This window comes from Pleurodeles waltl, chromosome 8 (genome assembly GCF_031143425.1).
Source record: "Pleurodeles waltl isolate 20211129_DDA chromosome 8, aPleWal1.hap1.20221129, whole genome shotgun sequence".
NCBI lineage: Eukaryota > Metazoa > Chordata > Amphibia > Caudata > Salamandridae > Pleurodeles > Pleurodeles waltl.
In genome coordinates this window covers 1,299,110,900-1,299,138,027 of record NC_090447.1, presented here as the reverse complement: position 1 = coordinate 1,299,138,027, position 27,128 = coordinate 1,299,110,900, and the positions used below count along the sequence as shown (strand labels likewise).

The window sequence follows — 27,128 nt, the reverse complement described above, 5'->3', positions numbered from 1 at the left end:
AAATAATCTGGCTGTTATTTTTTCATGCCAATCTATTATTGCAGAAGCACATTTACAAAACAGTTTCTTCTTGCTTCTTCCTCTTGAAAATGTTTAGGAAAGCTAGTTCCTTTCTTTTGTTTCCAGAGACCACTGGAGGACAATAATACACACATCCATCAGGTACAGATTGTATAACTGTAACTCACTCTTCGTGGGCCTCCCTAAAAAGCAACTGCACGGGCTGCAAATTACACACAACTCTGCAGTGCGTTATTCTAGTGCTTAAGAGACATGAATAAATTTCCCAACGTCTGAGAGAATCTCAATGTCTACCTATAAAGAAGAGATTTGCTTTCACAGCCCTCTTGTTTTGTTACCAAGCTCTTCTGATCAATGACCAACTACCTAAAAGATCTGTACTCCAAACACACCTTCTTGCATGATGAGGCTGCATCTGCCCATCGTTTATGGGTTGCCTGTGCTAGGAAACCTAATTTTGACCATCAATCCTTTAGTTTTGTCTCTGAATTGAACTACTGTGTCCTCTCTTCGCTCTACACCTTCCTGCCTGTTGTTCAGAATACACCTGGAAACATTCCTTTTCACCTGTTACGTTTCCGACTCGCTGGTCTTTGATTTTTTTGTATAGCACCAGGTCACCCAGATGGGGAGAATAGCGCTTTACGCAATTCTCATACAATCAAAAATACCCCTCTTAGATATGTCAATGAAATTCAAATAATTCCTGGTACTCTCTCGCATCCAAGACGTGACTATTCTGGAAGTTCCTCATTCACAAACCTTTACTCATGAAATTGAAAACAATACAAAGTTAATTTAACAGTTAATCGGCCTGATTGACAACAGTTATTATTTCTTGCACTAAACTACTACTGTAAAGGTTATTAAATCACAGAGAGCTGAACGGACTTGTCCTAGATAACTCGCCATATTGAACGGAACCAGGGCGCGACCAACTAATGGCTGACTCTGCCACCAGACTGCAAAAGCCCAAATAAATAGTGAGCTGTCTTTCAGTGAACACTACTACTTCCTAAAAACTAGCAGGGTAAGTAAGGGGCTAACGCGGCCTTTCGGGGAATCGTAATTTGCAGATGTTTTTGCTATTTACAAATGTTTAGTTTCACCGTGTTTTAAGGTAAGTAAAACGTACTTGACAGAGTCGAAAAAATGTGAATGATCACCTAAGCGTAGTGCGGTGTGCACCGTGCCACTCGCAGCCCGTGCAGTCCAGCCCCTTCCAGGTGGCCATCAGAGCTCTGCCAGATATGCATATACACACCATATCTACTGCTCGGTGCAAAATCATTACAACTTCCAACTGTAACTCTAGCCTTAACTCAATGCACAGGCTATTAAACTGGAGGTCAGAATTCCGCTTGATACGAAGGTGGATACGCAGGTTTCCCAGCGTCAGCAGTTCAGCCTGGCGCTGAGAATGATGCGTCTTGACAGTGCTATGGTTTGGATAAGATTAAAAAGAGTTCTTGTTTACTTGAAAGTCATTAAGAATCTCCTGGCTCTTTTCAACAAAATTAGAGTTGCTAATGCCTACTAATGTTATGCCAAGGACTTTGAAACATGACTTGCTTCCCCTAACTTCTTGCAAGCAGGTTTACACAATTATATTCGTGATGAGGAATAGAAGAGAACTGTTTCCCGCTATTATTTGCCACCACGCGTTTCTAGTTAAATGTCCTTGCATCGAAGTTTTTGACATTCCAAGTTCACTGTCGGTCCTAATCGTTCTACGAAGCAAAAAAAAACAACAAAAAAAACACTCCTCACCCCTCGGTTCCGTTTGGAAAAAAAACACTTTAATAAATGGGGGTAACTTTGTGGTTTTGCTATTTACTCATTAGAACTGGAATTGTTCACAAATGGCGCAACATGAAAACACCGGCCACTGTGGAGTTTCAGACGCCAAGGCGATGAGGTCATCACGCACTGTTCTCGGTATACATGTCTTAGATATAGATAGGAAGGCGCTGGAGGGGATGCGTGACACATGGAAGTTGCATGGGAAGCCTGAAATGTCATGTTCTACTGCGGTTTACTTTAACTTCTGCTTTGGAACAGCGCTGTTTTAAAATGGAGGCGGCCTCTACCTTGCCAGGTGTTCTGTCCCCTCAAATGGCATTCCAAATCAGTGGAGTCACAGGCCAGTGAATTCTTGGAAATTAGGCTAACTCAGTACTGGAGAGGATTTTTTTCTTTATATAAGTGTGCAGTATCAGGAGCTGGGAGAATCATCTCCTATGGGAAGATGGCCCATTCTGCTCCAGTCACCTGACTGTAAGGGTGTGCACAGGGCCGGCCTTTAGCATTGATGGCCCCCTGTGCTGCAATATTGTTGGCACCCCCCACCAATGCCCACCTCCGCCACGGACTGCTTCACCATCACCTACTTAACAGTGTCCCTCAAGCCTCCAGGTCTCAGTTGCACTTAATTAGTTTTATAGCACCACTCATACCAGTGTAGGGCCTCAGATCACTTTGCATCACACACATATTACACTTAGACAATCAATCATAGGTTTGTAAATCAGTGTATAAAAAATGTTACATAAGGCAGAGGACTACAAGGTGTAGGAGTCACATGTCACCCATACTGGTAGGCTGTATAGTTTGAGTGCTTGGTCTGAAAAAACACAAACTCAGAATTTAAAGTGTAACACCATGGTTGGGGGTTCTCTTTAATAATAAATTGATTTCTACCAAACAAACCATTTTTTGCAAAATTAGGATAATAAAAGGCTGGGGAAAAATCATATCGCTCTAATCTATACCTTGCAGTATGCATGCAGGTCTTAACTTACACTCAATAGCTTACTCTGTTCCTTATTAGGATTTTAACTTATAAACTGCAAGTAACAAAAGGACCTCTGACAAAAGAAGTAACCCACTGCCCTATCTGCATTACTTGCACTTTGTGATCAGCATGGTACACATTCTTTGCAGCAGGTAAATTAACCCTCTGCACTAACTTAAAACGTCCACTAAAAAAAAAATCCATCTCTCTCCAGGCAGAACAATAATCACCAGAGCCATCTTGACATATTTATTGTTGTCTGAAAATAGCTGGAGGCAAGGAACGCCACAGCAGGTGCTTTTAAAACCATAATTTACCTGCAAACGCTGCGCCCCCACGCACTGCCCTAGAACCGGCCCTAGGTGTGCTTTTCCTATGGAAAACTGAAGTAAACCAATCCACAAACTGCTTCATTCTGGAAACGAGTAAGTAAAAACTAGAGACAGAGTAAGAAACAGAACCTTACAATTTCTGCACCTAGTTGACAGAGTCAATTTCACCCTATTGAGTGACATCAGGACACAGGTTACGTGCGTAGAACTAGGTCATATTAAACAACTACACTAATACTGCAACATTTACCCTTGAGGAGGATGAAGGGAATCGACGTTAGGTCACTATTAATCCACAGGGTTTATCTAACTGAAAGCAGGAAAGGCTGAATTGTCCTCACTGGTCTTCGGTTCTGTAGCACCACTTTTTAAAAAGTGGACTGACTCCATAGCTTCTCTTTTGAGTAGTGTGGAATCCCTGGAAAAAGTTTGTCCTTCTCTTAGTACAAACTACTTCGAGTGTGAGACGCAGAAGACTGTTATGGTCTGCAGACAGTGAGGTACAGCAGTAAGGGTCCAAGGCAGATGTCCTGCACCTGTGATTCTATGGAAATCAGCTCAGAGATCCAGTGTAGCATAGCCCATTAAGGCTGGCCATCTGACAGTGACTGAGATGTATGCCTTTATGTCAAAGAAAAGCATTTAAAAATGGCGCCACTGCATGGGTTTTAGTTTATAGCAAGATGTGATGTACAGTTAGCAAAAGTGCAGCAATAAGGATTCCAACTTTGCGAACTCCAGAAAGGGCGGAAACCATGTTGCTTCAATGTATCATGACAGCATATATTGTGTCCTCTTGGAAAGTATCTGAGGTCAGGAAGGACAGCCACAAAGAGAAAAGGAGGTTCTTTCATGACAAACAAGTAGAATGTACATGCCATGAAACACTGAATAGGGGATGAATGTTTTTACATCATGCATTGTTTGGCGTCACTTTCAGAAAGTGGGCACCCTAGGATAACAGTAGATTGTTTGACTGCTGTACTGAGGTTAGAGAGAGGCAGTTCTTGTTTTCTTACATTTTCGCACTCCAAATGTCTTGACCTCAGATTTTACATTGACGTTGCATTCAAAGACAGGATTTCACGAACTCTTCTAATTCTTTGTATGAAAATACTTCCAACACTCATTGAAAACTGGGTGCTACAGAGTAAAGCTTCCAGTCTCTTTCAGCTTAGAAACTGCACCTTTTAATAGGCCACGATATGAAAGAAATCTGATCCACAGTTGCATTCCATAAAACTCTAGTGTGTGCTTGAAAACAGTTCGGGCCTGAAAAGAGTAGTGAGTACAAGTAAAACATCTTGTAGTCATTACAATCTAGAACGGGCCCATCATATCTTCCTCTCATCTACCAATGACTTTATGGAGTACCAGTTTGATGAAGTTATACTTGTAGACCATTCAATGAGATGCTCCTCTCCAATATCATATAGATGTAGTTTTGTTTAACCTCATCACCTTATGATTGTCGTCTATTCTCTTAGAAGACCGTGGCCCTTATTTCCCCCACTGGAGAAGTGAATGTGGCCTAGTTGAAATTAAAGCCAGAAGGACAATCAGATCAGAACGGGATCCACTGTCTCGGAAAAAATATAGAAGGAATCCAAGGAATGACCCTGGTGATCAGAGGTCCTATTTATAAAGCAAGATGTGTCCCCCACAAACACCGTAAAATCTGGGGACCATGGAATGCACACTTTAACGTGTTTACAAAATTAACTGGAGGGCAGACTAGTGTCACAGTAGCTATCTACTAAGGTCTGCCACTGTCTTATGTGGAAAACAAAAGGGGATTGTTAAATGTGTTGCATGTTATGAATTATGGATACAATTAGGAAAAATAATTAATTAGAAAACAAGAATAGGCATTCCCAGTCCTTGCTTTCAATTTCTGAATTTGATATCCCGTTAACATGAGAAGTTGGTCTCCTGCATTTGCCTCATATCAAAGATGCAAAGCGATCCTTGGACTGCTTTATGATGAATGGTCAAAGAAGTATATCTATGCCGGCCACACACGTGTACTGATGTACATACTCTAGATTTTCAGAGGTAGCCAAAATTGCCCTTTCACCAACATAGCACTAATAACTTTTCCACTAGGTATAGTCCAATGTAACAGGAAATGAATTTTCTTGCAACAGATAGACACTAGATATTGTGTGGATAGCCTGGCCTGGTCTCTGCTGGTGTATAATGAGGCCTCAGATCACTGCTGACGAGCTTTTGCTTTGTATGTATGTTTGTCCAACATTTTCAAAGCTTGAATCCAGATGTCGACAGATGGAATTCTGTGCAGTCTGAATATATATTTAGTGTACAGTCCAACTTAGGCTTGTACAGTGGATAATCCTTTAGAAGCTATGTGTATTAAGTCCCCCTAATGGAAGTTATATCTATTATAAAATTGACAGCTATAAACCCCCCTAATGGGAGTTATATCTCTTATAAAATTGACAGATCCTACAAGATAAGGGTGTGATAGGGTAGCAAAAGAGTTGAGAGAACATCTAGGTGTCCTTAGTTGGAGCGCAAGTCACACTACATTGATTATGAGTAATGATGTCTTGTTTCAGAAGTGGCAATGAACATTATTGATGGAACAACAGGGCAGTCTTATCTTGCTCAGGTTGTACAGAGAGTATGGAATCACCAATGACTGCCAAAAGGAGGGCCTCCAGTATGAAAAATATTATGCTTGGTGATCAACAGGGTTATCTCGGAATGAAAATCCCCATCCCATCTGCTGTTGGATAACCTATTCCTGCAGAATTAGTAACCATCGGACGCCCTTGGCACCGATGACAAGAAAACTCAGATGACTGCACTGTTCATCATGGAGAGTACAGTCGAGAATGAACAGTTGTGGGCTTGTTAGACATGGCAAGGAAGTCACATTAACTTTTAATGATTATGATGTTACTATTTGTTTTGATCCATTTTATTTTCTAGACTCCTTTAGGGGTTATCATTAAAAATATTTCATTATTTCATAAGCTTTATTCTTTCAAGTGTACTGTCTTTGACTTAATGGTCCTTTCCCCCACCTTCCTGTCAGCACCTACACAAGGGCAAGGCGGAAGGTCAGGGAAGTTATAGGGCATGGTCCAAAGGCGTTCTTGCCCAGGATCTCATCTATTTAGGGAGACTATATACTTGCTGATGCTCGAGCTAAGCTTCAATGTAGGTTGCAAAGCTGTTTCTTGTGCTCTGTAAGTGCTCTATTTTTGAGTGAAGCTTGCACAGGTGTTCCGCCAATCTGCAATAAGTCGAGAAGTGAAGATGTAATTTTCAGTAAAAAAAAGGTTTACTTTTACCTTAGTAAGCTTCTTTCATAAAACGGCAGTGTCCAAGAAGCACCTAATGCTAAAAGTTTTTAGTGCGACCTATACATACACAAAATAAAAATCTACTTCTTTTTTTTCTTACATTCATTTTGTGGAGGGTTTGGCATCAGAGCAACTGTTTTGTGACACTATATAATGTATTTAAAAGATCCTTAGCTAGAGTGATTCTATGCAGTCCAGTTGAGACAACTGTGTATAACATCTATGTGCAAAATTGGCTTGATGCTTGACTGGGCAGTGAGCCCTGATCAAGAGGAAAACACAACCCTTGAAGCTACCTGTGACGGAGATACGCTGCATGTTGCAGGGGTGGGGGTGCGGAGACACAGAGCCATACCGCCTTGCTGCTTTCCTGATCTTGTTTCCCAACCTTGTCGACCTTGCCAACCCTGCTGCCCTTGCTTTTCCCCCTCTTGATGCCCTGTTGCTCCTGACACTCTTGCCACAGGCTTGCCAAGTGTTACAGCACAGCGATACAGAAGGGAGGGTCCCGGGGGAAGCTAGTCACAGACTAGTCTTCCCCCTGGAGGTTTCATGGGACAGAGGGAGGGGGGACAGGATTGGACAGGCCTGGGGGAAGTAGGGAAGGTCACATGGGTAGGGAAGATTTAAGGAGCCAGGAGCGGAAATTACATCCTCTCCCGGCTCACAGCATTACAGGGGACAGAGCGTTTAGGAGCTCCTTTCCCCCTCTATTTTAGGCATTTTTCCGTAGTCACCGGACCAGTGCGTGAGGTGAGGGCTCTCGGGAAACAGAAGCAGGAATAGACGCGCAGCATTACACCAAGGCGGTGTGCGCCATGCTGCCTACCCTCAGGAGGCCGGGTGCTCTGACTTATTGAGGCCTGGAGTGTTAGAGGAGGCCTGGGTCAGCATGGAAAGACCAGCCTGGGCCATGTGGCGTGGCGGCTGCTGTTGCAGAATGCAGCTTGCCAAGAAATAGTAAGCAGACGGCAAAGTGGGAGAGGAGCATCGCTCGGGGACAGGGGCCTCAAATTGCCAGGGAGGTTTAGGAGGCTCACTGTGCCATGGGGGAAGGGGATTCTGGGGCCCACAGTGGGGGCATAAGGGAGGGCAGTGGGGGGAGCTCATCACTGAGTCCTCTCTGGAAACACAAGAGAGGCAAAGGGGGGATAGGGAGGCTCATGGCTGGACACTGGGATGGAGGGCCCCTTGGGCCCGAGTTTGGCTGAGGCAGGCAGCAGCCAACAGGGGACAGGTGCTCAGGCCCCATGTATGAGTAGTAAGAGGAAACAGGCAGGGGATGGCGAAAGCAGCCTCAGGCTCGGGGAGGAGGAAGTTTAGCATGCGGAGGGCCACAGGAGAGAGGGCACGGTGCCAGGTGTGAGAGGGATGGCAGGGGGGGATGACGCGGATGGGATCCCACATGGCATTGAGCAGGGGGGTCCATGAGGGGCCAAAGGAGTATGTCAGTGGTAGATTTGGAGGCCAGGATCAAGAAACAGCACAGGGCAGTGGAGGAGACAAAGGCCCTTTGGGAGAGGATGTGCAGGGCCAAGGAACAAGAGGCGGATCAGGCGTGGCAGGTCAAAAAGGCAAAAGGGGCACCAGCCAAAGCGGGAGCTGGGTTTGAGCCGGAGAGTCAAGGCCCAAGAGGACACTGGCTGAGGGTGCCTGCAGATTTGGAAGAGGGTGGTCAGACGGGGGGAGCTGGTGCAGCTCATGGAACTGGCAATGACGGGGATGCGCCAGGCTGGAGCAGCCAGGCTTTGACTGGGTTTTGACCTGGCAGAAGATGAGATGCTGGGCAAGGTACTGAAGGGCTGGGGCACGGAGAGACCGTGTTCCTGGAGGAGACTGAGGGAAGCCATTACACTTGAATTGCTGTGTGAGATTCTGGGATATTTGGACGGGTGCTGCTACGACAAGTTTAAGGTGGCATGATTCCGCTTGTGTATGATTTTAATGTTTTTTGGAGCGTTCAGGTTTGTCTGAAGTCCTAGGATTAGGGAGCGTGAATGGGGTACGGTATGAAGAGGTGAGGATGGAATCCAGTTGCCTGGGGATATGGTTGCTGAAGTCTAAGACAGACCAAGCGGGGAGAGGGAAGTGGACCTGGCTGAATGAAGAGGGGTGTGAGACAGCTTGTCCCGTGAGAGGGTGGCGGTCATTCCAAGTTTGGCCAGGGGGCAGGCAAGGGGTGGTGTTTTGTCATCAGGATGGCAGCAGGGTCAAGGCTTTTCAGCTTTTGGCGGTGTTGTGCAGAGCAGTGGTGACATTAGGCCAAGATCCTGTTTACTTTAGGACTCACTCATTTCGGATTGGGGCCGCAACATCGGTGGTACGTTTAGGGTGGGGGATGATGAGTTACAAGATTGGGAGATGGAGGGTCGAAGTGCAGTGAGCAAAATGTGTGGAAGTGAGGGGGTGACTGCGGATTTGGTCGGTGGGTCTGCGGTGGTTTGAGCATGGCGGCTAACATGTTTCTTTTCCCCTAGGGTGTGTGAGCACCCCAACGAGTCTCAAGGCAGTGACATGGATAGCGTGGCACTTGTTCATCCATTGGGCAGCGAAGTATGCTGAACGGCAGATACATGGACGCAATCTGGGACTGCCCAGCAGACGGCATGAGGTGTTCTGGTGGGGAAAGGGTGGTATGAGATGGGGTGGTTTACTGCCTTTTCTGGTATTGATGGTGCCTAGACGGGGATGTCCAGATATGTTGGTTTAGAATTTGGGGGGGAAATTACTTGTTACATCTAGGAGTACTGACACTACCACAACACATGCAGCGGGATCTGGAGATTCTAAAGCGCAGACTGTCTGGGACATGTTTGGAGTGGACAGCTAACTCAATTAAGTCTGCCGATCTTTCTTTTATGACAAAATATGACACAATCAACTCTGACTATGCTAAAGACCCCCGTCAGGAACATGTTAGATGGTGGGGGAATCTGCTCAACATCATGGATGCAGTAACAGCTGCACTAAACTTCCAATCAGATAAATGAATATACAGGTGGAGTTGGCTTAACACTCTTGCTCTTTTTGTTGCAGGGATAGACTCCAAACCTCAAAAACTGAGTATTTTAGTAGTAAAAGTGCAAACTGATACAATTAATCAACTAGTAACACACACGTGTGTCTGCATATTGGATAAGGGCTTAAATTTCCCAAGATAGTTGGTGCCTTCGTGGACGAAGTTAAAAATATGGTCACCTCGAAACCATGTAGAAACTCCATTTCTAAGCCCCAATTTAGGGCAAAGCGTTTGTCAAATTCAGGTCACACCAGTCTCACAAACTGAACACCCAATATCTAGCATTAGAAACCCGGCGGAGAAAAATTAAAAAATGTTCAACAGTTTAATGAGAATGAAAATGTACCCTCAGAGCAGTTGTCATAAAGTAAGATAATTTATGCACGAAATGCATCAAATATATCATATAATCTTAACAAAAAGGATTAAAAAGAGGCTTAGAAAGAATTGAAATATATCTGAGAGATTAGTGAAAAGTTCAAGAATTGAAGAGAAGATGAATGATTCTTACCCTATCTTTAAACCCAATTCCCAGAATAGTTGTCATTTACAGTCAAAATAGGTAGCAATGGAGGTTGCTTGTCCAGAATGACATTCACTGATTGATGCTAATCAGGCAAATGGTATTAAATTTCAACCCTGACAACAAGTAGAGGGATGGTCAAACCAAGAAAAAAAAGTTTCATTCTCCCAGTAAATGATGTGGAATGCCAAATAAAAATGTGAGTTTAAACCAAAATATTGGTTCAGAGAATTTACCAAATTAAAACCTTACCACATCGGCACCTAACAAAGTTAATCATCAATAAACACCTAATATTACTTGTGGAGGGGGCCATGCTAACTCCCTACCTATTTTACCCCTACAGGGAAACCCGGGAAGATCAATGAAAAATGGTCTGTGCCAAGGTATGGATTGTGACAATGGGACACATGAAGGCGCTAGACTGACCAACATTACACTAACCATGCCAACCTTATCCTTAATCCTATGTATGAATCTAGAGGTCCCCATGACATTCTTAATCAAAGCGCTACCTTAAAACTATTAGCATGAATCCCAACTTTATCTGGACTCATGTCAGTAGACATGGAGGCAACCAATTTGAGCAAGATCCTTCTAATTCTTCTCGGGAATCTACCCAGGTCACATGGTCAACTCCTAAAATTGCAAACAAAGTACTTGTAGTTTGAAGAGTGGAGTATCGAAGTCAAGAAAGATGTCCTCTCAAATTACCTGACAATTCTGATCCCCTCTTTCCCTTTATAAAGGGAAGGGCAGTCCATACCGCCAATGAATATCTCAAAACAGTCTACTCCTCTTTTATGAGGTGCTATCGGCCCACTGCTCAAATTAACAAAAATGTCTTTCTTTACAATGCCAACAAACGCAGTCCCTAGCCAACGCACTTTTGAACAAATTGCTAAGAGGAAAGTTCTAAGGGAAGGCTGGACTTGGCTCCCATCTGCCCTATCTAGATTAAAAGCTTATAGTGATGACTGATGTGCAGCCAACCTCGACAAACAACAATTGCCCACAGGAATTTGTTCTTGGAATGTGTACGGCCTCACAAGGCTGCTGGAAGATCCAGAGGCAATATTATTCCTGCAAAGCTTTGAAATACTGATGTTACAATAAACAGAGAGCGGTATGGACTCGAATCATCGGCTATCAAGATTTTATTATCAATGCTACTCGTACATCAAATCAAGGTCGAGCTAAAGGAGGGTTAGCAATATATCTAGCAACAGAATTAGGTGTCAAGGTCCAAATACTTACCTTTGAATTGACATGGTTGCAATGTGTAAAATTTAAATTTCCATCTCCGATTCTTCTATTAAATATTTAGATGAGCACCAGGAGAAACAACAAAATAACTCAGATGCCCATTTAGTGGGAAAAATGTTAAAACACCAGCTGCTCAACATCCTAATGCAAACTTAATTATCTCTGTTGACTCCACTATCCATCTGTTATCAATGAACCCATCTGGTAAGCCAAACTGTAGTATCATCCAATCCAGTCATGAACAATTTCAATGATTTGGCTTATTGATACTCAATGAATGTGTCCTGAAGGCTAACTATAGTTCCGATTTTTAGGAATTCCTACCATAACTCTATAATTGATTACACCATCATTTCAAAGAGCTTGATTGCCCATGTCACCAACTATGCTGGAACAACAAGACTTAAAAATGATCATAATACACAAAAATTAACATTAGATCCGACTATTTGTGGCATACAGATATCTAATGTTCTCCGTCAAGTGGCATCTTCTTATAATTTGAGATGACTGGTTTGGCTGTCTACCAAACAGGCAGAGATAATGCAGCATGCAGTCAGTAATTAGATCTGACTGCTGTGTGGCCGCCGTCAAAAGCTCTATGGTAGCAAATGGAATTTCCTAAGTAATTCCTTAATTACAAGATTCACAGCCAACAATATAAGGAAGGCGCATCCCCTTATAAACTCTAACAATAAGTGGTATACAATCATGTTGTGTCAACAAAAGAATACTCTTAACAGAGGGACAAGGGCAGTTTTCCCATCAGAAACAAATGTTTACACAATCCTCACTTAAACAAAAGCTAAAAGTTCTAAGGAGGTTATACAAGTAAGCACTATAAAATGCAAAGAACCTCTAACACTAGGAGTTATGGAATAAGATGCTTTCTGCAAGCATGTCAAATAATAGTAAGACATTCTGGTAACTAATTTATGGACTTGAAAATAGTGGCCACAGGGCTAGTGATGCAAAAATTACAGCAAATGCGTGGGAGGATTATATCTCTAACTTGTATGGAGCACAAGCAGCAACTACTCCGGAGTATAGGCCCTTTCAGAACAATAATTCATTAGAGAAATTTGGGAGTATAAATGGGGAGCATCTTTCAAGGGAACAGACAAAGCCCAATAAAGGTAGCCACTATGGTAGACATATCAACTCCCCTTAAAATGGAGCTGCTAATGAAAGAAGAAACGTCAGCACTGCCTAAACGGATTAGGTCAAAACAGGGCACCTGGTCCAAATGGTCTCCAAAATGCTGTTTTCAGGGCAGATCCAGATCTGTGGGCAGAGGTCCTGATTCCACTTTATAATGAGATCATTCTGATGGAAATTGTACCTGACTCATGAAAATGAGGTATCCGGCCACTTATCTTCAAAACTGGACCTTCTGAAGTTCCCTCAAACTATCGGCTAATAGCTTTGACAGACGTCGAAGCAAAGGTTTTTTCCTCCCATCTCTTAGAGGAGCTGGAAGAATGGTCAGCAACACAACACCTAATTCCAATGAATCAATCGGGATCTTGTAAGGGTCACTCAACTACTAATTTTCATCACAATTCCAAAAACACCAAACATGAACTGGTTACCTATTCCCATTTGGAAATTACGATTATTAAAATTAATAAGGTAAATCCAATGCTATCCTTTAAGAGTTCTTCACTAGGATGACATATAAAACTTAAAAGTGCATTTCCTACTTTTCAAATACAATGAACCCTGCTTCTGGCTATCCAGGGCCTACCTTAGGGGTGTGTTACATGTATTAAAAAAGGAAGGCTTGGACCTGGCAAGATGTTTACTTTGCCAGGCCAACATGGCAGTATAAAATTGCACACACAGGCTGCAATGGCAGGCCTGAGACATGTTTAGAGTTCTTCTTAAGTTGATGGTGCAAACAGTCCTGCAGGTCCACTAGTAGCACTTTATTTACAGGCCCTGGGACGTACAAGTAAATTAAATAGGCCATTGGGGCATATGCCAATCTAACATAAGGAGATAGCACAAGCACTATAGCACTGGTTACCAGTAGTAAGGTGTGCAGAGTCCCAAGGCCAGCAAAAACGAACTCAGCAAAACAGGAGGTCTGAAGGCAAAAAGTAAAAATGTTACAGGACAAACCACGACATGGATGTCTGGTCTAACAATATGGTTCTCAAGAGGCTAGATGTCTTCCTGTATTAGTAACCTGAAAGAAGGGCCTGGGCCTGTAAGGCCTTTGTGACCTAAGGAACAGCTTTGCTGTCACACATCTGAGATTGTAAGATCTCTTTAACTTGAGTAATTTGAGTAATTGGTCATAGGTACCTGTAATATCTGTAAAACCCACTTCTCTTGTTTGAGACTGTAGCCTGTACCATCTCTAAAGGCTAGCTTTGCTGTTCAAATCTTTTGTCAACAAAACATGTGTAACCTGAGGGATAGATTTGCTGTCATATGCCCAAGACTTATGAAATCTCAGGAACAAACGTTTCAGCTCTATTGTCTGAACCAATACGATCTTAGAGAAACTGCTGCCTCAGCTCATGCGACGTGTACTGCGGGCCACAGCCTTCCTGCATTAAGCTTGCACCTGTACTAGGATCTGTGTAACCTATAGACCTCTAGTATGAGGCTTTAAAAATGGGAGTTTGACAATGAATATATTGCTGGGTTATATCTTATACCACATTAAATGAACAGCAAATCATCCTGGCCATCTTTTACGGCCCTATCTTCACTGACAAACATGATGCTAGTGTTAGCAACATACAGAGTTCCTTATATAGAAGAGAAACACTTCAACATAGCACTGACTGATATAAACTGAGTATCTCGCTGCACTGCAAGCAGCATGGAAAGCCACTTGCAGGTGGTCTTGTGGGCTTTTGAGATGGCAATGGGAAACTTTGATTTGTCCAACAAATGTCGAGAGCAGCACTTAATGTTTCTGCACTAACTTATACAGCCTTAATGTACCAGAGTAGAGTGTGTATTGATTATATCCTGGTTTCTTGCGGCAAGAATCCACCTGGCCATCTTTTCAGACCATTCCCTGGTTATGGTAACCTTTAAACTGGAAAGTCTGGGAATTTAACCTCCTCCTTGAAACAGAATGAAAAACTCCCTCTTTTCAAATCTAGACTTTGTAGATTTCTAGTACTTCAGGAATCATAGTGGTATGCGACTGTTTTAAGACCACAATGAGGGGGTCATAATTTCAAATAAAATGTAGATGAAACACTGAGTACTGGAGGACTTCTACCCACAGGCAATTGTCCAGGAGAAAAAATGTGTTGCAGAGGAAATAATCGAGCAGTCATATTTTATTTTTCCACAAGACGAAAGCAGTCTGTTAGTAGAAATATAAACAAAGAGGTTATAAGGGGAATGAGAAAGTTGAGTGCTTTCTGGCATGGCATGAAAGAGGAAAAGACACAAGATATCTGAGCTTGTGGGTCCAGCTAGTTGACAAAGATTCAAAGAGAGGGCAGCAATAAGTGTGCTGCTTAATAAATTTTATAGGAAGTTGTATCGAGAAGAAATACAACTAGATGAAAGTGAATGCTCAGGAATTACCAGGGAGGTTACATTGTTCCATCTGAAAGCTATAATATGTTCAGCTCCACTACAGGAAGTACAAATTAAAGTAGATCTAATGTCTTTCCCTGGCAGTAAATTTTCTGGCACAGATGGTAAAGGTAAAGAATGAGACAGACACTTTGTGAGGGACGATACCTCACCTGGAGATACCGTGCAGTTCTATGAAGAGGAGCAGAAATTTTCAAGGCGCTTGTGACAGACTAGGTAGTTTCCTCCCAAAAGAACACGAGCAGCATGTTCTGTGGATACCATTTCGCAATTATAAATGTGAAGTTACTGACAACCTGGCTAGCGAAAGTTATTCATCAACTGGCACGAAAAATCAGGCTGGCTTTATAAGTGGCAGCCAACTATCGGCTAATACCTACTTCTTGGGAGAGCTTGCTAGATGCCAAAGAATAGACCGCAACGTATCAATTAAGAGTCCCGCAGACACAATACATGCTGAATGCTTCTATTCAACGAGGTACTAATGAAACTCAGGGACTGTAGGAGCTGAAGTCTAGGATTACAATTTCCCTGGCCAAGTGTAGTAAGCTTCGTTTAATGGTACAAATGAACTTTAAAGGAAAGAAAGTGCACCTAATGCTTAATTATTTTATGTGTTTCATTACATCATAGCTCTGAGCGTGTGTGTAAGTTCAAATGGTTTAATGGCTATCGCTGTGGTTCAGGGAGATGGCCTCAGAAGCATAAGATCGACTATGTCTGAAACTACATATCTGGAGGGAATGTGCGTTCTTTGGTGTTGAAAATTATTGCATGTGCAATAGGGCCTGACAAGTAAATAACAATGGCCGGTGTCAAATTAGGACACCCGGACCAGCAAAGGAGAGCTGACGCGGTCTGCTTTTACTTGATCTGTGACCACACTGGTGCTCGGCCGACGAAACAGGAGAGGAGAAAAGGGGCCGCAAAGGAAGGAGTGGTGGGGGGAGCATACGACTAAATTGGTAAACTCAATAACTTTGCAACAGCACAGTAAGGAACGGAAAGGCGTGCTTTGTGGGATCAGATAAGGAAATACGCAAGAGGATCAGGTGGATTAAATTTACATTTGAATAAAAAGGGAGTGGTATTTTTGCTAACACACGCTTGTAGATGGTGGGACGTCGGAGGAATAAAAGCTGGGTGGTACATGTATGTACTGCATGAAATGGATTCACTTGAGTTTTCTGTTTGGATTTGTTATTATGTATATATCAGGTTGTGTAGCTTAGTTGACTCAATAGAAAACATGATGTACAAGAATGGACAGATTAAACTTTCTTGGACTCAAAATATGTCTTTCAACTCCTACTGTTTCAAGCTTACAGAAATAATTTTAATTGGAAACATGTATTTGTGAATGTATGGGGAATATCCAGAAGTATACCCGGTGCCCTAAGAAAAACCAAAAATATTTGACTGCTATCAGACACATTTGTAAAATGGACACCAGCGCGATACTAAGAATTCCTTGGGTATGAAGTGATGGGAAAAGGCAATGCCCACCTTACCTTAGAGAATTCCTTTTTTTCAACCTGTTGGTTGTCATCTGTGTCCAGCATTTTGAACGCAATATTGAATCCAGTCTGAGGTCCTGCAAAACAAACCACCACGGGCGCAATTAGAGATATTCTCCTTTGACTGATATATAAATCACGTGTATGTTTAATTTGAATGACCGGATGCCTGTACTGAAAACGACATATATATATATATATATATATATATACACACACACATACTCACATATGTATGTCATTTTTAGTCCATGTGTATATTTCATTTGTATGTACGGATGCCTGGACTAAAAATGATTATATATTTAGACACACACAAATATATATCATTTTTAGTCCACGGAGATGTCTGGATAATGTTTTAACCATAAACGTGCACAATTCAGGTTTATAAGCCATTTATTGAGGTATGACAATCAAGGTACTCATATAACCTGCCTCTAATTATTGAACTATTTAGATGACCACTACCAACCCATCTGGCAGACCCCCATTTCTTCGAAGCAAATTAAAGTGCTCTGTAAACTAGCTTACTAAGGTTATTTAGTGGAGGTCTCTGCCTAAGGGCTCTTCGAGCAGCAGCGTATTAATGGAAGAGATATGTCAGTAGGATTGGGCGGTTGCAGATATTCCCCTGTGGTATCACCCGAGACATGGCAACGTTTTTGTTTTTTTTTAACACAAACTTTATTGCATTTTTGCAAGAATCATTATTACATCCACTTGATATTTCTGTAGATAGACTATTTTTATACAAAAAAGTAATACCATAATCTAGTGCATGAAGTCTAAAATACACTACACCGTGTATCAAATATTCATATGTAAAGTGTACCGTATATAATTCCCCCATCCCACACCCTAACATACTAAACATGTCACCTACGATAAGGGAGCTAGTGCGGGTGGAGGCGTGCAAGAGCGTACGGGGAGCAAATATCGGGAAGAGGGGAGCGGGGACCCCTGGCATTCCCATTGCTCAAGGGAGTACACACTAGGCTTCCCCATAAGAGGCTGCTCCCAGTGCCTTAATCCCTCCAAAGGGCATCCCATTTGAGCGAGGTGAGTTTCTTTCGAAGACCCATTCTTCCCTACGCAGAGCATCGCTCTCCGCTAGGCCCTAGCATTCCACCTCCTATCGCCATCGGTCCACCCTAGGGGCCCTTGGGAACTTCCAGTGTTGTCTCATAACTCTTTTAGCCAGTAACAGGGCTAAATCAGCAAACCTACTGAGAGACGTTTTAAGACATGGGCACAGTGGGCTCTGGCCCAGGATCCCGACCTTTCAATGGGCCCCCTGATAGAGCCAGCTCTGTTCTGCGGATAGTCTTGCCCTGATGGCCTTTAATAATTCTTAAATAGATTCTTTTGAATGCTGTTTTCCTTTAATATATTGTTTAAGTGGGTGATGTGTGAGAGTCTCTTACAGACATTTTGCAGATAAATGTCTGTTTATCTTTTGCAACATCCATCAAAAAGAGTTTATTTTAGATCAAAACAGAATCTCACATATGAGAAATGGGAGGGTGTCATGCAGATTATTTGCAGTAATAGTAGCGAGCTGCTGCTTTGTTACAATATTCAAAACATAAGTCACTATTCCTGAACATTAGATGGGAACATATTTGGAATTTCGATCAGTCTGCGAAAGAGGACATGAAAGAGCTGAAATTGGATCATAAATTCAAAGGTGCTCCGAACAGGGGACCCCAAAATAAGTTTGGCCTGGGCCCCCAAAATCCTTAACATGTCCCTGAGTGTACCTGTGCACTTTCAATAACCTGGACAAAGAGGACATGAAAGAGCAAAAATTGCATCATAAATTCAAAGCTGTTCTGAACAGGGTCCCCCAAAATTCGTTTGGCCCAGGGCCCTCAAAATACTTAATATGTCCCTGAACCTAGTGATTACCTAGGAGCCCCTGGGCCTGGGGTGTAGAACCAGAAGACATTGAGCAGGGGTGCCTCATTGGTCCAGGCCTGCGAGGGCCGACAAAGCTGACGAAATGCCTGCCTAGTAAGTAGATACTTTAGGGCAAGACCATAGCATATGCAGGAGGTCAGCATCCGAAGCATTGCATCGGGGTCTCATGGAGGAGCAGGTGGGAAAAATGGCAATGATTCTGTGGGGCGTTGTAAAATGGAAAATTGGATGAATTTGAATAGCTCATTACGGGAGACGTTTTTGGGCTATTCTAATATTCAGACCCAGTCCCGATCCAATAGTTCACAAATCAAATCTGCTTCCCATTTAATTTTAAGAGGGGTCAGCGAAACCCTTAGATGTGCTCTGATCCTACGGTAGAGCTACGCACCCGATGTCTGCCATGTCCCATAGCAGTTTGTGTGGGACTGTGTGGAAAGACCACGTTGTGGAATATTCAGCAGGTATGGGAGCAGTATCTCTGACTGCTAGTTTCCAGTAAGCGAGGGCCTCACACAATAAAAGAGTGGTGGCTCTTTGTGGGGCCCCAGGGTGTCGAAGGCCTGACGGACCTCCATTGATATACAGCCAGCACATGGGTAGTTGCCCCTAACCGCATCCATTATACTAAACAGCAGACGGATATTTAAGTGAGGTGCTGCACCAAGGTACAAAACCATTTTGGTCTGAAAGTATCAACCATCATAGTAGAGGGAGCAGCCGATAGGTGAGTAACTTACTAAATATTTTATATTCGGTGTTTAGGATCGACAGTGGCCGATATGAAGTGAGTTGTGTGGGGCCCTTTCCAGACTTCAGCAGGAAGGTCACCAAGGCCTCCCTGGTAGTGGGCAGAAGTCTTCCTTCTTCCAAGGGAGAATTGTATAGCTTTTCAAATTGGGGGTCCAAGTGTATGCCATACGCCGAGTAAAAATCGATAGGGAGCCTGTCGGAGCCCGGATTCTTATTCCTGGCAAGCTCCTTGATGGCCCCTCGGATTTCTCTTGCTGTTATAATGGCACGAAGGGCTTCTATATTCTCTGTTGGTACTTTGGGTAGTTCTACCTGATCTAAATGGATGAAGATGTCTGCAGGGTCTGGAGAAATTGGGGTGGTGTATAAGCTGGCGTAGAAATCCCGAAAAACCTCATTAATCCCAGATTGTGTTTAAATCGTTCCCTGGGTAGGTACAGTTATTGAAAGAACCGGTGTAGGCGAGGAGTCAGGCTGAACCAGGTGGGTTAATAGCCCCCCAAATTGACCTCGTCCGTATGGGTTCACTGAGTGTAAGTTTTGTAATTGATCACGCGGAGGTGCTCAAGGAGTTCCGCTTACACTATGCGGGCCTCCTGTAGGTCATCTGAAATGACAGCTTTGTTGAATGCAGCTTTTTGAAGTAGTCCCAGCCTATTTTCAATGTGCGTAAGTTACCGCTCCACCGCCCTCCTAGCTACCACCAACGCACCCACAGATATGCCCCTAATCATCACCTTGAAGGCCCTCCCCCAACTCCACTATCAGAGATGAGGCTGAACCTGGATGCTCAGTGAAATACACAGCAATGGCAGTTGCTAGCGTTCTCTAAAGACAGCATCTTTCAGGAGAACTGGCTGCAAGCGCCACGTAGAGATCGTTGTTGGGATACGCCCCCACAGCAACATTATTTCGAACGGGCTATGATATGAGAGTGCCTTTCCAAGGTACGTAGCATCAGTGATGTTGGGATGTAAATGTGTAGGAAAGAGAAACCTATTGAGGCTGGAGTGGAGCATGTGAGGGGGGAGATGAGTACTCCCTTTTGGCTGAATGTCAATGGCACCACACATCCAGTAGACCCCAGCCCTCCAGCCATGGCTTTAATGCCTTAGCCTGATGTACCGGTGCTATGCTAGGCAGTGGGGGATGGGACCGATTTAGGACAATATCAATGACAGAATTGAAATCACCACCCAGCACCCAGGGATACATGGTCCAATTTGACAGTATGGAAGACAGGTGGATGAAGTAAATAGCTGGATCTGCATTGGGTGGGTATATACATCCCAGCATGATTGGTGCCCCGTTTAGAGACCCTTGTAGTAGTACGTAGCGCCCCTGTGTGTCTATCCTGGATTCCAGTACTTTGAACGGGACCCAGCGCAAAGCCAGATGGCGGTGTTGTGCATGAATGAAGATAGGAGGTGTAGAACAACTGTCTGTGTCATTGTTTGCACATCTTCTGGGCCTTGTGAGTGATTAGGTGTGTGTTTTGTAGAACACCACATGTGCACAGAGCCTGTTCAATTGTGCCAGCACACTATGCCTCTTGTATACGGATCCCAGGCCCTTTACATTCCATGCAATGATATTATAAGCAATAATACATGATGTTCATCTTGTCTGGATTGTGCTTCCCATTATCTCCCCAGCCATCCCTGCCCCCCGCCCTCCACTATCCTGCCCCCAGTTAAGAAAGTAGGCGACCTTAGCAAACATTGAACTCACATTTTTAAATTAAAGGTCCAGTGATAACCAATTGTTGGACCAAACTGTGTAAACAACAAGAACCCAAGACTTGGCAGCCTGACTCAATTTTATGATAGGTGTCCATGGCAGGCATCCAACAAGTGAGATCTATAAGCAGGAGGATGACCACTCACTTTTGAAGTGGCCCGGTTGGAAAATAAACTGCACAGTTTTATTTATGGTCCAGAAAGCCATAAATGCCATAACACAACTAAGAAGGCAATTATGGACATCAGAAGAAGGGGAGCCTATGAGAGCTCAACATTGCTCACTACATTGTTGACGCATGGGGATGAGAGACACATTGTGATGGTGCTAGCTTTGGAGCTATTACCTGTGTTTTAAGCAGATATATCCAAAATGAGTTGAGAGATGAAGATTGATATAGACATAACAGAAAACTAGTGGAAAAAACACTCTGGAATATACAGAATCTGTCACTAGGAATCCCCGAATCCAAATTACTCAACTGAATTTCTTTCATTAAATCTATCAATCTCATGCATTCATAGCAAAATTGTACTCTGGGGCTAGTGACGCCGGACCCAGGTGTCAAATGACATGTGCAGATTTATTTCATATGACATGGGAATGCTTCTGCCTTAGGCAATTCTGGTCTGAAATTGTAGTACTTTTCAAAGAGGTTTCAGGAAATGTGGTGCTGCTCAACACCAGGCCTTGTCTGTTGGGGCATGTGGTGCATACCAAGTCAACAAAGCAGCTCAATGGAGTAGTTGACTTAGCCCTGGTCCGGGAGAGACACAAAAAGGCTATGAGCTGGAAAGGAAATGGTGCTCTGGAGATTAATGAGTGGATAAAACATCTTAAGGGGTGGGTATTGGCAGAAATTGCAGTGTTGCTGCCGAGTCAGACTCTGATTTATGGGATGTGGCCTTGTTGCCATAGAAGCAAAATCAGTTAGAAATTCACCATGATTGAGAGATAAGCAGATGCTGGAGATGCGGTTTCCTAAAAAGGAGGGATCACCGACGTGGATGGTTTGAACGGAGTCCATCCAATTACAAAAAATGTTAAAGGTGGGAACCAGTACAATGTGGATGAACAAGAAATATGGGGAGTCGACTGCGGGGGAGTCGACTGCGGGGGACTCCGGACTTGTGGAATGGAAGTGCCTTGAGACCCTAGACCTAACACACAGCACCACTGTGGAATTCTAAATCTGAGAAATACATTAATAACACTGCATGCTCTCTAGGAAGGAGCAGGCTGACTTAAAAGGTAGGACTTCTAAAGAGGTGCACAGCACACCTATCATGATTACATAGCCACAATTTAATACTGCATTTTCATGAAATGTGATAAAACCTCCCTTGAGACAGTAATGATCCCTGCATGTACCCCTGTTCTGAAGGACCACCGATACCTAACAAGCATTTGCAATGCAATGGGTCTTGCGTTTGCTTGAGTTAAAGCTATTAGTGTTGTAAACTTGTTAATGGACTTTTCTGGCCCCATAAACTGAAAACTAAAAGTACAACAGTTTCACATAAGCGAGCCAATGGCCGCCTTGAGCGCAAAGCAGACACACAAAAGGCACAGAAGTTCACTCGCCATGAAACATATCGGCAAAAGTGCAATCATCCATGTAACTGGCAAAAGTGCAAAAACTCATGTATAAGGGTCGATGTCATGCAAAGCGCTCGACTACTGCCCAGCGAGATCGCGCTGCCTACAAAATAAAGAGAAAAAGTAGTCCAGAAACCATACCGAAAACATGGAGCCATGTATGTTTTCAGTAGCTGGCCGGTGCACTCAAGGTGGGCTAACCAGCGGAAAAGGCATGACGTATGCATGCCTTTCACTAATTAAATCAAGCAAATGTTAAAAGGCAAGCCCACAAACCAACCAAACTGATGGGAGTGTCCTGGGCATGGTTAAAATCCCACAGAGAGATTACACCAGGGACAGAGTGCTTTGCCCGTTAAACCCTAAAAGTGATATCCTGACTTTTAGTTTGGCCCTGGCATCACTGTTATTGTGTGTGTGTGTGTGTGAGCAGAGGCCTAGGACGGCCCTGATAAGGTGAGGTCCAAGATCAGTCCAGTGACCTGGAGGGTAACACCAAACATGCCCCTGCAGTAGGCAATGAACCACTGTTCATGCCCTGGGGGTATCACATAAAATGATGGCTGCGATGTACTGTGGTTTTAATATCTATGGTATGACCAGGCCTTTTTCCTTTGTTAGCGTGAACGTGTTCTAACCCTACTCATGTAAATTTCTTCTGTGATGTAAAACCTAGGTCCCAGCACTGACAATGTGTGTGTCGGTGTGCAGTGCAAGTGTAGCACCTGTATCGTAGTTGAACTCAGGAATTTTTGAGTCTGAGTACTGGGGTCAGTGGAATCCATTTTGTATGCCCCTAGTTTAGGATAGCACAAGATGAATGATGAGGACAGTTTCCCCCAGACAATGGAAGTGTATTGCCTGCACTCCTGTGGCTGGTTGCTGATGACACAGACACTGAAGTGAAAAGAGAGGTCCCTTTAGAAATTACATTAAGGGCTAGCTAACAAAGGATTGCTGATTAATTCTTCCTGACAGCTGATATTTGATAGATGTTAGGTGGTGGTGGTGAGGCGTGGGACTGTAGTTTATGTTGTTCAATGTGAGTACGTTTTTAGGTATGGCCTATCCTTTTGCCACTCTTTTCTGCTTCTGGAAGGATCATGACATGTTCAGAGGTAGTGTGCCCATGCTTTGGATACTCCCACTTGAAGCCGGCCCCACTGCTACCTGATGTGAGAGGGCTCAAATTGCACAAAAGTTGCTGTCTGAAAAGAGAACCAGCTCAATCTGGTTCTGAAACCTCAGACACTGCATCCACACTCCCTGTCTAGAAGATATGGATAAAAGTGGAATCCAAACCAGTTCCAAGTTCTTCATGTCCAAGGAAGAGAGTGTTCCACAGAGTACTCTAAGGACTGATGTGTAATTAGGGCTTATGCTTGCCTCAAAGACAATGTCCCACAGGGGAGGGGACATCAACTAAACTCTGTACTTACTGCAGGAGAAGCTGGAGACCTGCTGGAGACCTGCCTACTGAGAAAGGGAAGGAGTGTTACTGACAATGCAGGCGGATAGGTTGCCCAGGGGGATGCTGAGCATGTTCCCAGTGTGGTTTTAGGTAGAATGATCAAGTGACTGACAGGCAGCGAATTAGAATTGACCCGTGTGTGTAAGGTGTCCACCAGTCTCAGCATCGTGAACTGCATTAAGCCATCTGCAAAAGGCAACCACTGAGCGAAATTGGAAGCCTGCTGCAGCTGAAAGTCTGGTGCCGCTGTCATCAGGGCCCAAATGTTTTTTTTTACCTCCCTGATCAGCCTACAGGCAACAACTGCCAAGACCATCTTCATAGTCAAGATCTGCTTAGAGGTCACTCCTGTCGAACCAGTGGCCTAAGGAGGCTGCAACCACCCAAAACTGGGGAAGGGAGCTGATGCACTGAGATTGCAGAAGTCTCCCCCTCCTCAGTGCCAGCGCTGCCCCAACAGCTCCTAAGTCACCGCTAGAGTGGGACTACTGTGCACATTTGTCCTGAACCCACCAGGACTCCAACTGCTAAAAGAAGGTAACTGCAGGAATGCAGAGCACGAGTGCACAAAAATTGACACAGGTAGAAGCCTGCTGCATGAAGTAATGATTTTTCCCTTGTAATTTCGCACAGAAGGAAAAGTGAACTACACTGTTGGTTTTAGTTCACATACACCTGGGGAGGGGTAGATGATGACTATACAAGTGCCTAGTCAGTGCTGTGTGGCCGACTGGACACCAGGGATCACAAGCACTGGGTAACTAGCTCAGGTGGGGATGGCACTTAAATCCAAGACAAAAACGATTTCAGTGAGGGGTGTCAGGACTCTGAGGCTTGGTTCATGGCCCCCTGCTATACTCAAACCCTTCCAAAGGGTCCATAAACTGCAACAAGTGTCTTGGAGCCAAACTGGACCTTTCACAGGGTCTGGAGATCTGCAATTTGACATTTGGAATGCGAGGAAGGTCCAGTACAGGCTCACCAGTCAGCAGCGGTTCACAAACTATACTGCAGGTTCTGGTAACTTAAAAAACAAAACAAAACAAAAAACATAAAAATAATAATAAAAGAAGCGCTAGAGAGTTGGTTGCCCAGCGAAGGCCATGTGCATTAGGGGTTGACTCTCTGCAGTGGGTTAAGTAATAGAAACTGTTGCATGTTAACAAAACAAATCACTTGAAACAATTAAGGTTAAAGAGAAGTGATGGTTGGTTTTAGTTAGACCCAGGGATGTGGAATTCCTATAGCCCGACGCCCGGGACATCTTGTTTGGGGTCAAGGGCAACAAGTTTTTATGTTTACTTTGTCCTTGGGACAAGTAGGCCCAACCCCCTGCAGCACAAACCCTTTGGTTGCTTGTTTACAGGGAGTGGAATTCTCTGCAGTTGAGGTAATGTGTTTCCTAAAGATAATGCTGTTCGAACTTGTATATATGGTTCATTATTTGAAAGCCTTCATTATTAGGGTGAGTGCTGTAAATAAATGTTTTAAGGTCACACTTCACTACTGACGTTGGTTCCAGTACAAAAAAAAATAAAACGTGTACACACATGTTTGAAAAGTTTAGGCTAAGAGGCTAAGTATAATGCTCCCAGAATGCTCTCTGATTATATGCAAATGAAGTGTCATTTAGTAAAATGTGTTGATGCATGCTAGTATTTCCCAAAAATATTTCTAATGGAAAATCAGTGTAACCATTTTCAACACGATTATGGGAAGCATGAAAATAAACAAACACTGACAAAGCCAACTGATCTGACATATTTTTATAAGTCTTTTAGTTTCATCAATGCGTGTCTTGTTTTGACATGGCTTTTGTAACACTTTATTCTTGTGGGAGCTACCAGGCCCTCAACATTGTAACAAACATTGGCAAAACCCCCCCAAAAAGTTTTTGAACTCTTAAAGCACACGTTGCCACCAGCGGCATAACAAAGGCCCCGCAGCCGCCCTCCAGGGGGCCCCTCCAGCACAGCACCTGCCCTGAGTGAGTCTGGAGAGGGGGCTCCTCCATGTTCTTTGCAAAGGGGCACCCTCCAGTTTTGTTACGTCACTGATTGCCACTGTAGTTCCTGACACTGAACAAAACTACTTTGTGTGGCAATATGCTCCTTGTGGAAGAGCAGAATGCGATCGGTCACAGTTAAGCCAGCCGAAAGAGAGAGAAATAGAAGTTTAATAAAAACAAAATGTCTTTGTTAACACCAGACCTAATTGGGGACCAAGACCCACATGTAGGTAGCTTTTTGCATGTCGCAAACAGCGACTTTCGCTGTTTGCGACATGCAAAAAGCACATTGCGATACACAAACCCAGTTTTGCGATTCAGTAACCTGGTTACCGAATCACAAAACGGGTTTGCGACTCGCAATTGGTAAGGGGTATTCCCTTCCTAATTGCAACTCGCAGTGCAATGTAGGATTGTTTTGTGACCGCGAACGCGGGCGCAAACCAATCGCAGTTTGCACCCATTTCAAATGGGTGCTAACACTTTCGCAAAAGGGAAGGGATCCCCATGGGACCCCTTCCCCATTGTGAATGTCACTGTAAAAAAAATTTCAGACCAGGCAGTGGTCCTGCGGACCACTGCCTGCTCTGAAAAAATGAAACGAAAACGTTTCATTTTTCGTTTTTGTTATGCATCTCGTTTTCCTTTAAGGAAAACGGGCTGCATTACAAAAACAAACAAAAAAAAATGCTTTATTGAAAAGCAGTCACAGACATGGTGGTCTGCTGTCTCCAGCAGGCCACCATTCGCGAGGGGGTCGCAAATTGCGACCCACCTCATGATTATTCATGAGGTGGGCATTTGCGAAGCCCTTGCGAATCACAGATGGTGTCAAGGACACCATCCTACATTCGGATTTGCGACTCGCAATTTGCAGGTCACAAATCTGAACCTACCTACATGTGGCCCCAAATTCTTAAAGAAAGTCACAAAAGTGCACCCATGGTATATGTCGTACCCCTATAAAATATTTGTGAACTGTATTTTAGCATGGGTAAATACGATGTGTAGATTTGCTCATGTGAAAATCTATTGAGCATTTGCAAGTTCATTTTCCCTCCAGCCACTTTCTTCCCAACCCTGGAAGAAGTTCTAATTCTGCCATTGTCAGGAGTAAATGTCCAACCTTTCTTATTATGGGAAAATATTAGAGAGAAGCTGGTAAAAATCTTTAAAACATGCAGGTTAGTAGGTTTGCAGACTCAAAGGCATTCCAGCCCTGAAACTATTGCTTACTGCTTCCTCCAGCCCCAGTAT

At 43.7% G+C, this 27,128-nt stretch overlaps 1 protein-coding gene across 1 annotated transcript in view; it reads right to left on the bottom strand.

Moving 5' to 3' along the window:
• Positions 1 to 27,128, bottom strand: part of MICU2 (mitochondrial calcium uptake 2) — an 840,968-nt gene that overhangs the window by 178,505 nt on the left and 635,335 nt on the right. Inside the window, exon 6 of the mRNA XM_069202256.1 lies at positions 16,372 to 16,454. Coding sequence (XP_069058357.1) covers positions 16,372 to 16,454 — 83 coding nt within the window. The remainder of the gene's footprint in view (positions 1 to 16,371; positions 16,455 to 27,128) is intronic.